The sequence below is a fragment of the Pungitius pungitius genome, chromosome 8 (assembly GCF_949316345.1).
Source record: "Pungitius pungitius chromosome 8, fPunPun2.1, whole genome shotgun sequence".
In the NCBI taxonomy this organism is placed as follows: Eukaryota; Metazoa; Chordata; class Actinopteri; order Perciformes; family Gasterosteidae; genus Pungitius; species Pungitius pungitius.
Window position 1 is genome coordinate 8,378,188 of NC_084907.1, and position 13,046 is coordinate 8,391,233.

Here is a 13,046-nt window from a genome sequence, read left to right on the forward strand (position 1 = left end):
GCTGAAATTATTCTAAACATTGCTCAAGTAGAAAAGGCTGAAATACATTTAAAAATTGCTGAAAATGAGAAAAGCTTAAATGAACTTGAAAGAATTGGAAAAAACAGAAATGGGGGAAGCTTCTATGAATTTGACAAAATACAGAACTAATAAAAGCTTAAAATTACTTCTAAACATTGCTGAATCTTTTTCATTCAAACTAAATGAACTTAGTAAATGGACTTGTACACCGCTTTTCTAGTCTTCTGACTACTCAAAGCGCTTTAATACTAGATGACATCTCTCACCCATTAATACACTGATGACACAACCTACCATACACAGTGGCACCTGCCCATGTGCACAGAATAAACAAGACAGGAGAAGATCCTGGCAACAAGTCAAAATAAAATATAAAAACATTTTGCATGGTTAGTGAGTGCCTCAAAAGTTTGCAAATAGTGTAGAAATTACTGAGAGCTTCGTGGCGGTCCCATCAAAAACGCCCCTGGATACTTCCGGATATGTTAACCGTCATGTCTTGATGATGTCATAGAGATGCGCGGTTTTGTGAAATAAAGATGGACGCATACAGCGCCAATGACTAATATAATTATGTACTACGTGTTTCACTTGGACAATTAAATGTTAGTGGACACACACAAATACTACAGCCCCCATCTCGATTACAATTGTTCACTCCTCAGAGCGCAGTTTCGCCCACCAGCGGACCCCCTCCTCCTCCCTAACCCCGGCTGGTCCACCGTAACTTTTGACGTGCTTATTAACCGACAGACCTTCTTGGGTCCGCGATAAAGGTTATTAATAGTATATTAAGTTGACGCTTTGTTGCGTAAAATAAAGACCAAACGATCTCCTGTCATTCGCAAGAAAACAAACTCACATGTCTGCAGCTCAATCACTGAAGGAACAACGTCACGCCCCTCCCCCGTAACTTTTGAAGTGCTTATTAACCGACGGACCTTCTTGCGGTCCGCGAAAAGGTTATTAATAGTATCACTCGCGTAAGAAAATAAACTCAGCTAACCACGGTTAAACCTACATGTCCCTGCGCAGTGGATGACTGCTGAGCTACTGGCGACCGAACACTAACCCAGCTGGTCACTAATTAGCTCTCAGGGGCACAGCGCAGATAGTGATTTACACAGAATCCACGCCTCAAACAAATGCTTCCTGGAGCAAAACTATTTGGCAATAATGGCATTTTGAGAGACCCAAGACTATGAGGGGCCGTTTAGGACTTAACTACTGAGACACACTCACACACACTACTGAGACACTCACACACACTACTGAGACACTCTCACACACTCTACTGAGACACTCAACACTCACACACACTACTGAGACACTCTCACACACACTACTGAGACACTCTCACACACACTATTAAGACACTCAGACAGCATCTCACTATACAACATGAGAGCATCTCACTATACAATGTGAGAGAATCTCAGTATACAGTGTGAGAGCATCTCAGTATACAGTGTGAGAGAATCTCAGTTACACCGGAAGGCGGAAGCAAAGAGCGCTGATTTTGAACAGCGCAATGCGCCAATCATACGCACCCTTCCTTCATATGCCTTGAAGTCCGAGCTTGCCCGTCCAAATTTATAAATACTACCATAATCAAGGGACGGAATGTCATTTTAGGACGTTTTCAGGCGAGAAATTAGGTGTTTAAGCAACATTTCTGCGGTCGGTTTGTTAACATTCAGCCATCGTAAAAAATTCCATGGAGGATGTCGTGACGTGAGGTGTAGTTAACGGGACCATCGGATGCCCCCAGCACGGGCGGTCAGCCTCATCTCACGCCGCAGACAGCAGCCTGTTCTCGGCCAGACTTCTGTGAAATTGACTACTTGTAGGCCTATTAGGGGGATGTTGGACCGTCCGGATTTGCAATGCCCTGACGCGTATTTGTCCTCCTTTTTTTGGAGTTGCGCTGGGAAAACTGTCGCCCCCCCCCCCCCCCTCTCTGGCCGTAACGTCCGCGCCACCCCCGCTCACCTGAAACGACTTTGACACCCCTGATTTAGAGCCTCACGAAATATTGTCCTTTTTTATGGTGTTATGGATATGGTCACCCTACATTGTATCTACTTTTCTATAGCGGAGACACATGTGGATCTTACAATAGAAATATTCATTAATTATTATTTGGATTTTAATGTATTATTTAATCGATTATTATCCTTCGCTTTGAAGCTGATGCCCTGCTGCCGGTTTCCATGACGGTCTCCCCACAAGACCTTTAATAAAGACACGATTAGTTTTATTCCACAATGATAGACAGTACAATAAGTGCGCACACTATGGATACAGTCTAGTTTACGTATAGTTTATTAAGGTTATGAATTTAAACTCTGCTCGCAAAATAGCCATTAAACAAACACCAGTCTCAGATCAGAGGTTATGAACACTCATCCTAGTATTACTATCGTATATATAACCGCTACGGAAAAGTGGATTGAAGCGGAGCATTTCACGGATGTCTGGCCGAGAACAGGCTGCTGTCTGCGGCGTGAGATGAGGCTGACCGCCCCGTGCTGGGGGCATCCGATGGTCCCGTTAACTACACCTCACGTCTCCGACGTCCTCCATGGAAATTTTTACGATGGCTGAATGTTAACAAACCGACCGCAGAAATGTTGCTTAAACACCTAATTTCTCGCCTGAAAACGTCCTAAAATGACATTCCGTCCCTTGATTATGGTAGTATTTATAAATTTGGACGGGCAAGCTCGGACTTCAAGGCATATGAAGGAAGGGCGCGTATGATTGGCGCATTGCGCTGTTCAAAATCAGCGCTCTTTGCTTCCGCCTTCCGGTGTAACTGAGATGACTTCCGGTGTAACTGAGATTCTCTCACATTGTATAGTGAGATGCTCTCACACTGTATACTGAGATGCTCTCACACTGTATACTGAGATTCTCTCACATTGTATAGTGAGATGCTCTCATGTTGTATAGTGAGATGCTGTCTGAGTGTCTTAATAGTGTGTATGAGAGTGTCTCAGTAGTGTGTGTGAGAGTGTCTCAGTAGTGTGTGTGAGAGTGTCTCAGTAGTGTGTGTGAGAGTGTCTCAGTAGTGTGTGTGAGAGTGTCTCAGTAGTGTGTGTGAGAGTGTCTCAGTAGTTAAGTCCTAAACGGCCCCTCATACAAGACTCTACCGAACGCATGAGTGTAGTTTTTATGTTTCTATGTGTTTAAAAACTGCTCAAACAGCCGTTTACAAAAAGTGTACCGTCTGTGTTTTTTTTTTAATGTCGGCAGATTTGTATGGAAGCTTATGGGGCTCGGGGCAGACTTTGTCTCACAATCGGGCTCCTAACGCAAAAAGTAAATAACTCAGAGATTTCAAACTTATACGAGTCCAACCAGCACAAGCACGGCATCTGTTTTTAAATGAAGGCTGAAAAGTGAATATTGTGGCCGTAAAGATAAAAGTGCCTAATTTTTTTTTACCTGGTTCTGAGACGGCGCTCACTCTAAATCAGGACCCGTTTGAAGTGGGTCGCGGGGCTTTGCGTGGAAAAATTATTAAAATTTCATCCTGTGATTTTATTTTGAAGGGACTTGCAGCGGACAACGTCCGCGCACCCCCACCCCCTCCCCCCTGACCGATCGAATTGGGTCGCGGCTTGTCATTAAGGGATAAAGGTGGGTGAAAAAGTTTTGAGAGGATTTGAAAATGTAATCCATTGGAAACCATGTTAAAAAGTTTGATTTTAATTTATATTAATTCAATTATAAGAGCTAAAAAGCTGAAAAGTCATAGCACACCTCTCCTGAAGGAGCTGAACATTTTAATATTTGAATGATCTTAATAGCTGAAAGTGTGAAGGAGTTGAAAGGGGGCCTACACTTGTTGGAACATGGCAGCCGGGTTCACTGGCAACCAGCAATGAAACCGGTTCTGGCCCGTTAATTTGGCTGCCAAACATGGGCCAAATCAGGCATTATAGATTCAGGCTTATTCTGGTTGCGACATGGGAGCCAGAAACACGCTCCGGCCGGTTGATGGCTGCAGAATCTGGGCCAAATCTGGCTTCATAGAAACGGCCCTATTCAGGCATGGCAGCTGGATTTATTGTCAGCCAGCACTGAAACCGGTTCTGGCCCATTAATAGCTGCCATACCTGGGCCAGATCTGGCGTTCCGGGAATCAGGCCTATTCAGACTGAGACATGTTGAGAGAAAGAATTGGTTGTCTGTCGGGTTGCTAAGGGACATAGATAGCAGATTTTTGTTTTTGTGGATGGCAGACTTGATGTTGCTGTCTCTTATTTTTTAAGCTTTTAGCAGTTTTTAGCTCTTTGGTTGCATTCACCAGGGGAAAACCTTAGAACACTCATGCAAGCTTTCAACTTAACTTAGAGTATTTAACCCGCTAACTCCAGTGCTTCCAGATTGGGGCCACAGCAGTCGGTCTGGCTGCCACAATGATAGCTAGCACGAGCCCAACTGTTCACCCTGCCGGAATCTTTCCATCTGGTTAGCAGACCTGTAAGGGTTGTCAGGCAAACAGGCTGGAAGCTCTCCATACTACCAGCCTGCTAGTCTGAGGACCGTGTGGTCCATCTCAATCTTACCTTCTTGTCAAAGAAACTGCAACGTATTGTCGCTGCACAACTCTAAGCCCACCTCAACTCCAAAAGTCTGTTCCAGCAATTTGATTATTGCATTACATCTTAAATAAATAATATTAAATTGCATGCATGTAATAACATCCCTCAAAGTTGTCTCATATAAACCGATACAATAAAAAAAGTATTTAAAATTGGCTTCATAAATGTTTTTTTTAAAAAACTCCTCCACTTGGGTATAAATAGGAACAGACCTCTTACTTTATTTTCATTCTCCACCAACATCCAGGGCTGTCTAAATTAACACATTAATCTATGAGATGAATGCAATACAATTTCAGTCCCCGTTACAAGGGTCATAGGAAAATATCTTTGATCGCAGAGTCCGAGGCGGTAGTTGAAGCTAGCTGCTAGACTACGCAGTGTTTACAACTTCAGGGGGGCGGGGTGTGGGAGGTAGTCGTGGCGGGCATATTCGGCTGACCGGAGGGGTACTGTCTTCCGCTGCTGACGATTCGACCGGTACGGCTGGTGGGTCAGTGACGGCACTTCTTTCACCCAGCGTGTTGTAGCGGAATCGCCGTGCGTAGAAAAAAATATTTTTTATTCCACACTTTTTCAGGGGGGTGGGGATCATTTCAACGGGGGGGGGCAGTGTTATGATGATAGGGGAAACACTGGCTACCTCTATGTCACCATCTACCTTGCGCTGCACACGGCCTGAAGAGTACCACACTGTTGCCCTTCAAGACAGTGGCTGGCATAAGGACTGATTATAATTTGACACTTTACATTTTGGTCTTATTTAAATAATGTTCGAATTTATGAAATAATATTTAACATAAGATCATATATTATGTTATTTGGCATTTGTTTGTTCGTGGTTGTAAAATAATGTTTGTTTATAAGTTGCACAAAATAAAAACTATATGTACCTTTTGCTTATGGTTTTCACTTTCTGGACGTACATTCATCACCAAACAATGTTATCTTGACTGGCTTGATTTTGATTTTTTTTTTGATTTTGTAGTAAAAGAAGTGTTTTTGTGACATGAAGAATATATTTAACCCGAACCTGGGGCATCATTCATCCCGAGACTTAGTCGACTCGGCAACCGGGCGCAGGCTGACGAGTTTCTTTTGTAGTAACGGGTTTGGGCCGATGCGGGATCAGTTTTTTTCCGATTATGGCCCAGTGACTGCAGTGTTGTACGCCTGAATCGGGCCAGTGTATTCGGCCTGATTCTGGGGCGTCATTCATCCCGGACTCGGCCCGACGTGTTTTTTCTGGCATGCCAGTTCATGCCGGATCTGGGCCAGGTCATTTTGGCTACCTGGGACAGAAACAGGATGAATTCACTCTGTGATAACACCGTATTTACAAAACCTGCAGTTCATCAGGTAAATCAGTGCCTTTCAATCTGCCGCACATTGCAAGTATTTAAACACGCAAGTAAATGGACTTCCTCCTCTCTTTTTATTATGGATAAGCCAAGTCAAAACAACAAAAAATAACATTCAGAAGTTGATAAGTTATTTCGGCATTAGTTGTGGTGGCATTAGAGTAGTGCGCTGTTGCAGAGCGTACTTGTGCAAGATATGGCTGAGTGCAGACTGTGATTTCCCCACTACTGATGCTGTGATTGTTTGAAAAGTCCTGATGCCAATTATTGTACTGTTGGAATAGAATGTGAACGCTAAGATGCAATGTCATCTTTGTCATCATTTCTTTCAGTGAATGTATTATTGCATGGCTGACTTTAATATGAGGCTAATTTGTGTTTTGGGGCTTTAAAAAATGAAATTAATTTGATTGAATTCCAAGGTATTTACTCTTCATTACAACAGCAACTCACAGACAAATCCTTGACCCAGGAATTGGAGACCAACCAGTTACCGACAAGAATGTCCACCACCATCAACAACAACAGATGACCTACGCATCTGTGATGAACTATCCTCCATCTCTATCCATTATACAAATGACAACCAAAGAGATCAGAGTAACAAGAGATACCGTAGATAAATATCACACACTATCTCTGACACATAGTTAGACATACACACAAAGCAAACTAGTTTAGTCCTAACACATTACTTGTCTTGTAAATGTTAGCAACAGATTAGTCTTCTGTCTTCATTTTATTTTTTTTCTCACCAAAAGAAAAATATTTTAATATATTTACGTTTTACGTTACGTTAAGTTTTTGGACTATTCAGGGATCGTAATGTTGTAACTTTGGTCTAAAGAGCACATTTCTTACCCATTATATTGTCATTTTAAATTGTAATATATCCAAACAACCAACAGAATCATACTTGTTTTGAGGTCCGAAGATAAAAAACGAGCTGGCATCTGGCATTGGCACCGCTTCCTCCTTCAACTGCAGATCTGCCATTGGACGAGGTCTGGGGCTTTCTGGGATCTCAGGGTCTTCCTCCTCATCATCACCTACCCAACAAACAGAGTGAAGTATTAGCAGAAACCTTTCCTATATCTGAGATTTGAAAACTCAAATTAACTACGGCACCAATAAAATTTACCAGGAAAGTCTGCCGGAGGGAAAGGGTCCTTGATCTCATTGACATTGGACTCAAACTCGTCGATTTTGAGCTGCAGATATGATATGAAAATGAAAGAATATGAAATTGTTTAATTTACCCTATGCATGAATGCTTCTTGTAATGCCTCACCTTAGCAGTTGTAGGGATGCCCTCTACACCTTTGGCCCTTTGCTCAGCCAGCTTTTTTGCTATATTTGCTTTCTCCTCTGAAGCCTTGTCATGCATGTTGGACCTTTAAATGAACATAGCATTTGATTAAATTTCTTGTTGGCTTGTGGGAATAAAGAAAGCTTGAATCATTATGCAAACAACTATATGTTACATTTATGTATATTAAGTAATACTGCCCGGGTGTTATTATTTCAATAATTCATTAATGTTGTGCATCATGCATTGACACATTAATTTAATTGTATTTAAATATTATTTTGAAAAACATTTGCTCACTGACACAGAATGCACATACAGGCACTGTGAGGGTGTGATGTTAGTGATCAGAGTTGGCTTGGGAGGGACGTTATCATGCATCTCAATCATTGACAGCTTTTGGGAAATGGATAAAGCAAACCTCTTCATTTGAAATCTCTTCCAGACAGCGGAGTTGATGGAACCAAAATGATTTTTAACCACAATTGTTGTGTTTTAAAGACACATAATTATACATAATATAATGTGAGAACAAACTGCTCATAATTGTAACTCTCTACTTGGGTAATCCAGCCATGTCGTTCTGCCCACAAGTTAAGAAGAGGAAGTATCCACATTAAAATCCACATTTGGAGCAGTGTGGTTTTTGTTGTTTCCTTTTCACTAAAGCTCCCTTTGATCAAAATAATAAAAAAAATGTGGGCTTGTATTTACTCTAAGAAATTTTCTCAAATTTCCACTGGGAGTCGCACAGTGAGCGCATATGTTAGACCAGGGGACAGGGGGCAGCAGCGCCCTCTCGAAAATGACGGCACGCAATCCCCGTAGACCGGACCAGCGCGGATCATCAAAGTGGACAGTATGTGGCTCCATACCAGAAAATGACATCCCTGCTTTAGATTGCCGCGGGGGGCTGAACTTAATCACAGGTAACATTGGGAGAGAGACGGGGTACACCCTGAATTATTTACCAGTCCAACGTAGGGCCTAAGAGGGACTAACAAGTCAAATATGTTTAGTATAAGCTAATGTAAAGGCTGCCATCGGCAGCCTCATGTGTTTAATTGGGTGACATGCAAAGCAGGCTGTGCATGCTGACTCGTGGAAAAAAGAAGCTCCACCCAGTTCCTTGTCGAGGAAGCTGATTGGTACCCACTCCAGCTCAAATAGCTCGCATGACTGTAGCTGAGGGCGGCTGCCAGACCAGAGTTGAGTGAGACACTGTGAGGGCGTGGTTTCAACAACCGATACCTCCTTTGCATGTAACAGATTTCTGTTTAGTCACATTAGGATTAGTGGTGCTGTGAGTATTGTACTTTTCGTTTAAAAAGTTTTAAATAAGTAAGGAAAACAAAAGGTAAAAAAAAAAATCCCAAGAGGCAGTAAGTCTTTTTGAGGTTCTCTTTTTGTTATATTCTGTTTTTGATTTCCACGGCACCCATTGGCCCCTTTTATTTCATTTGTAAGCTCTATTGTTATGTTTGCCTGAATCCAAAATAAATATCTTTTATTATACCAATTACATCTGGTTTTATGTTCATGTCCCGTCTAACCCTAGCTACATGTTGTAACATAATGCAAAAGAACACTATGCCATTTTGTATTCTTGCGGGCATGGTCTCAAACCACTATTTTGGTAATCTTTTAGCTTATGCCCCTCTACTCAAACACCAACACTCTCTTTTAAACACACAGACACACACACTCCCTTTCTCACACCACCTGATTGTTTGTTTTTAGATATTACGTTTCTAATATTAGAATAGCTATTCATTTTAGATAGTATACACTTCATCATTGTGGAAAGAATTTAATAAACGCAGTTGTATTGTGAAGAGCTGTTTTCTGTCATTGGGCTCCCACCATTGCATAAAACCAAGACTGACTTTTGAATGCATTGCTGCTGCAGGACATAAAATCCCTGAAAGGTCTCATAATTGATATTTACTCATTAAGAGCAAGGAATTCAAGGTTTGAGTTCGTAGATGCGAGGACAAATACAGGTGAAACTCGAAAAATTAGAATATCGTGCAAAAGGTCATTACTTTCAGTAATTCAACTTAAAAGGTGAAACTAATATATCATATAGACTCATTACATGCAAAGTGAGATATTTCAAGCCTTTATTTGATATTATTTTGATTATTATGGCTATATAATTGTGTGTATATATATATACAGTATATATACAGTGGTATGAAAAAGTTTGGGCACCCCTGATAATTTTCAAGATTTTCCTTTATGTTTCATTGGTTGTTCGGAACAGTAATTTCAATTAAATATATCATATAGCAGACAAACACAGTGATATTTAAGAAGTAAAATTAAGTTTATAGGATTTACAGAAAGTGTGCAATAATTACTTAACAAAAGTAGGCAGGTGCATAAATTTGGGCACCCTTGTTTTATTGATTTGAATACCGTTAGCACTAATTATTGGAACACAACATTTGTTTGGTAAGCTCATTGATCCTTGACCTACATACACAGGTGAAGCCAATCATGAGAAAGGGTATTTAAGGGGCCAGTTGCAAGTTATTCTCCTCTTTACACCTTCTCTGAAGACTGGCAACATGGGAGCCTCAAAACAACTGTCAAATGACCTGAAAACAAAGATTGTTCAACATCATGGTTTAGGGGAAGGATAAAAAAAAGCTAGCTCAGAGATTTCAGCTCTCAGTTTCCACTGTGAGGAACATAGTGAGGAAATGGAAGACCACAGGCACAGTTCTAGTTAAGGCCCGTAGTGGCAGGCCAAGAAAAATCTCAGATAAGCAGAGGCGAAGGATGGTGAGAACAGTCAAACTCAACCCACAGACCAGCTCCAAAGACCTACAACATGATCTTGCTGCAGATGGTGTCACTGTGCATCGTTCAACTATTCAGCGCACTTTGCACAAGGAGATGCTGTATGGGAGAGTAATGCGGCAGAAGCCTTTTCTGCGCCTATGCCACAAAAAGAGTCGCTTGAGGTATGCTAAAGCACATTTGGACAAGCCAGCTTCATTTTGGAATAAGGTGCTGTGGACTGATGAAACTAAAATTGAGTTATTTGGACATAACAAGGGGCGGTATGCATGGCGGAAGAAGAACACAGCATTCCAAGACAAACACTTGCTACCCACAGTAAAATTTGGTGGTGGTTCCATCATGCTGTGGGGCTGTGTGGCCAGTGCAGGTACTGGCAACCTTGTTAAAGTTGAAGGTCGCATGGATTCCAGTCAGTATCAGCAGATTCTTGCGAACAATGTCCAAGAATCAGTGACAAAGTTGAAGTTGCGCCGGGGCTGGATACTTCAACAAGACAATGACCCTAAACACCGCTCAAATTCTACCAAAGCATTCATGCAGAGGAACAAGTACAACGTTCTGGAATGGCCATCTCAGTCCCCAGACCTGAATATCATTGAAAATCTGTGGTCTGTTTTAAAGCGGGCTGTCCATGCTCGGAAACCATCAACCCTGATTGAACTGGAGATGTTTTGTAAAGAAGAATGGTCAAAAATACCTTCAACCAGCATCCAGATCCTCATTGGAAGCTATAGAAAGCGTTTAGAGGCTGTTATTTCTGCAAAAGGAGGATCTACTAAATATTGATGTAATTTTTCTGTTGGGGTGCCCAAATTTATGCACCTGCCTACTTTGTTTAAGTAATTATTGCACACTTTCTGTAAATCGTATAAACTTCATTTCACTTCTTGAATATCACTGTTTGTCTGCTATATGATATATTTAATTGAAATTGCTGTTCCAAACAACCAATGAAACATAAAGGAAAATCTTGAAAATGATCAGGGGTGTCCAAACCTTTTCATACCACTGTATAATATATTAGTGTGTGTGTGTATATATATATGTATATATATATATATATACACACACACAGTAATATATTAGTTTCACCTTTTAAGTTGAATTACTGAAAGTAATGAGCTTTTGCACGATATTCTAATTTTTCGAGTTTCACCTGTATTTGTCCTCGCATCTATGAACTCAAACCTTCAATTCCTTGCTCTTAATGAGTAAATATCAATTATGAGACTGGATTTACAGTTTGGATATTAGTTCCAGTTTAGGGTGGGGCCCAGTTATTTATTTTGGGAATTAGTGATTATTAATAAATCTGTTGTTGTCAATAATTTAATTTCACACCAGCTATTAACCAAACATCACCTCTTAATGTGAAATAGCACTTTGGTGTTCCCTCAACATAGCAATAATCAATCACTGTATGAGACTAAATTTATAGTTTGGTTGTTTGTTCCTGATCCCAAGGTGGTGCACCTTTGTTATTGTTATTCATTAATAATGTTATGATCATGGGTTATATTCTTAATACACCTATTATTCCAATAGGGACATTTAACAATATAGATACACAGGACATCCATTGCAGTCTGTCCATCCCGGGAGAGGGATCCCTCCTCTGACGTTCTCCCTAAGGTTTCTTCCCTTTTTTCCCCATTGAAGGGTTTTTTCATATTTTGGGGAGTTTTTCCTGTGCCGATGTGAGGGTTTCGGGACAGAGGATGTTGCATGTGTACAGACTGTAAAGCCCTCTGAGGCAAATTTGTAATTTGCGATTTTGGGCTATACAAAATAAAATGAATTGAATTGAGATACAACCCCAAAGTTGCAAGAGTCATGTAAGCATGTTATATTGGTAAATATGCTAAATCCCCCACCCTGCATATTATTTTCTTCAATAGTTCATTCAAAATTGAGTGGTAAAGTCTCCCAGCTTAACCACTCTGAAACTTTATTTTGGTTTGGCTTAGAGAAAAACATTAGCACCTTAGTTACTTAACGTGGAAATGTCTTGCTCTTCATAGTTGTGCTTGAGAATTCCAATCAAATGAAAACAACATGAAAAGCATAAGGTACATTGTTTTATTAGGAACCTTTGGAAAGACAAACCTGAGAGCTCTCTTTCGTATTTTCTCCTCTGCTTTTTCCTTCTGTGCCAAAGTCAAAGACTCAGCTTCTGCTAAGTTATCAACAGCAATGGCCAGGAAGACATTTAGTAGGATAACTGAATGACAGGGGAGTCAAAGATTATTGCTGTAATTTTATCAGAAATTGTTGTTTTCACGGTTGAATTTGAGTTTTGGGTTAAGACACAAACACTAGAAAGGATACAATTTCCACAGACAAAAAGGATGATGAAGTAGATGCTGACTAGGATACCAGGCATGCTGGGTCCTCCATGAGCCATGATGCCATCATACATTACAGCATTCCAGTCCTCACCAGTCAAAACCTGAAACGCATACACTTTAATAAAAGAGTTATGTCACTAAATATGTGAAATATTTCAATTTATCTTTAACTTTATAATTTGACGTTTAGTGTTTTGATTGTACTTGAAACACAGTGATGAGGGCCTGAGGAAAGCTGTCAAAGGTGCTGCGGGGTTTGGGTTGATTTGGGAAGTTGAACTTTCCTCCAAACACCTGCATACCCAGCAGGGAGAATATGACAATGAAGAGGAAGAGGAGCAGCAGCAAGCAGGCAATGGAACGTACCGAGTTCAAAAGAGAAGCCACCAGATTACTGAGAGATGTCCAGTATCTAGGGGCACACAACATTAATCGAATAATTCCATCGTTAATTCCACCAATTCAGAGAATTTGTAACTCATATTTCAAATTACTTCTGTTTTGAAATCTTCCTCACTCTACACATGTAAAGTTAAACCCTGAAGCAGCAAATCTTAAAGATCCTACATGATACACAATGTCT

The 13,046-nt window shown here is 40.8% G+C and overlaps 1 protein-coding gene across 4 annotated transcripts in view; it reads right to left on the reverse strand.

Annotated features, from left to right (window-relative positions):
• LOC119193902 (dihydropyridine-sensitive L-type skeletal muscle calcium channel subunit alpha-1-like) overlaps window positions 1-13,046 on the reverse strand; it is a 111,019-nt gene that overhangs the window by 69,690 nt on the left and 28,283 nt on the right. For 3 of the 4 annotated variants that reach the window (XR_009956804.1, XM_062563887.1, XM_062563885.1), the window contains exons 12-17: window positions 12,668-12,875; window positions 12,444-12,564; window positions 12,222-12,336; window positions 7,287-7,389; window positions 7,137-7,206; window positions 6,912-7,044 (exon numbers count right to left, since the gene is read on the reverse strand). Coding sequence is in view for 3 of the 4 variants with exons in the window: in XM_062563887.1 (XP_062419871.1) it covers window positions 6,912-7,044; window positions 7,137-7,206; window positions 7,287-7,389; window positions 12,222-12,336; window positions 12,444-12,564; window positions 12,668-12,875 (750 nt within the window). In the remaining variant the exon portion in view is untranslated. The remainder of the gene's footprint in view (window positions 1-6,911; window positions 7,045-7,136; window positions 7,207-7,286; window positions 7,390-12,221; window positions 12,337-12,443; window positions 12,565-12,667; window positions 12,876-13,046) is intronic. The other variant, XM_062563886.1, reaches the window with a different exon arrangement.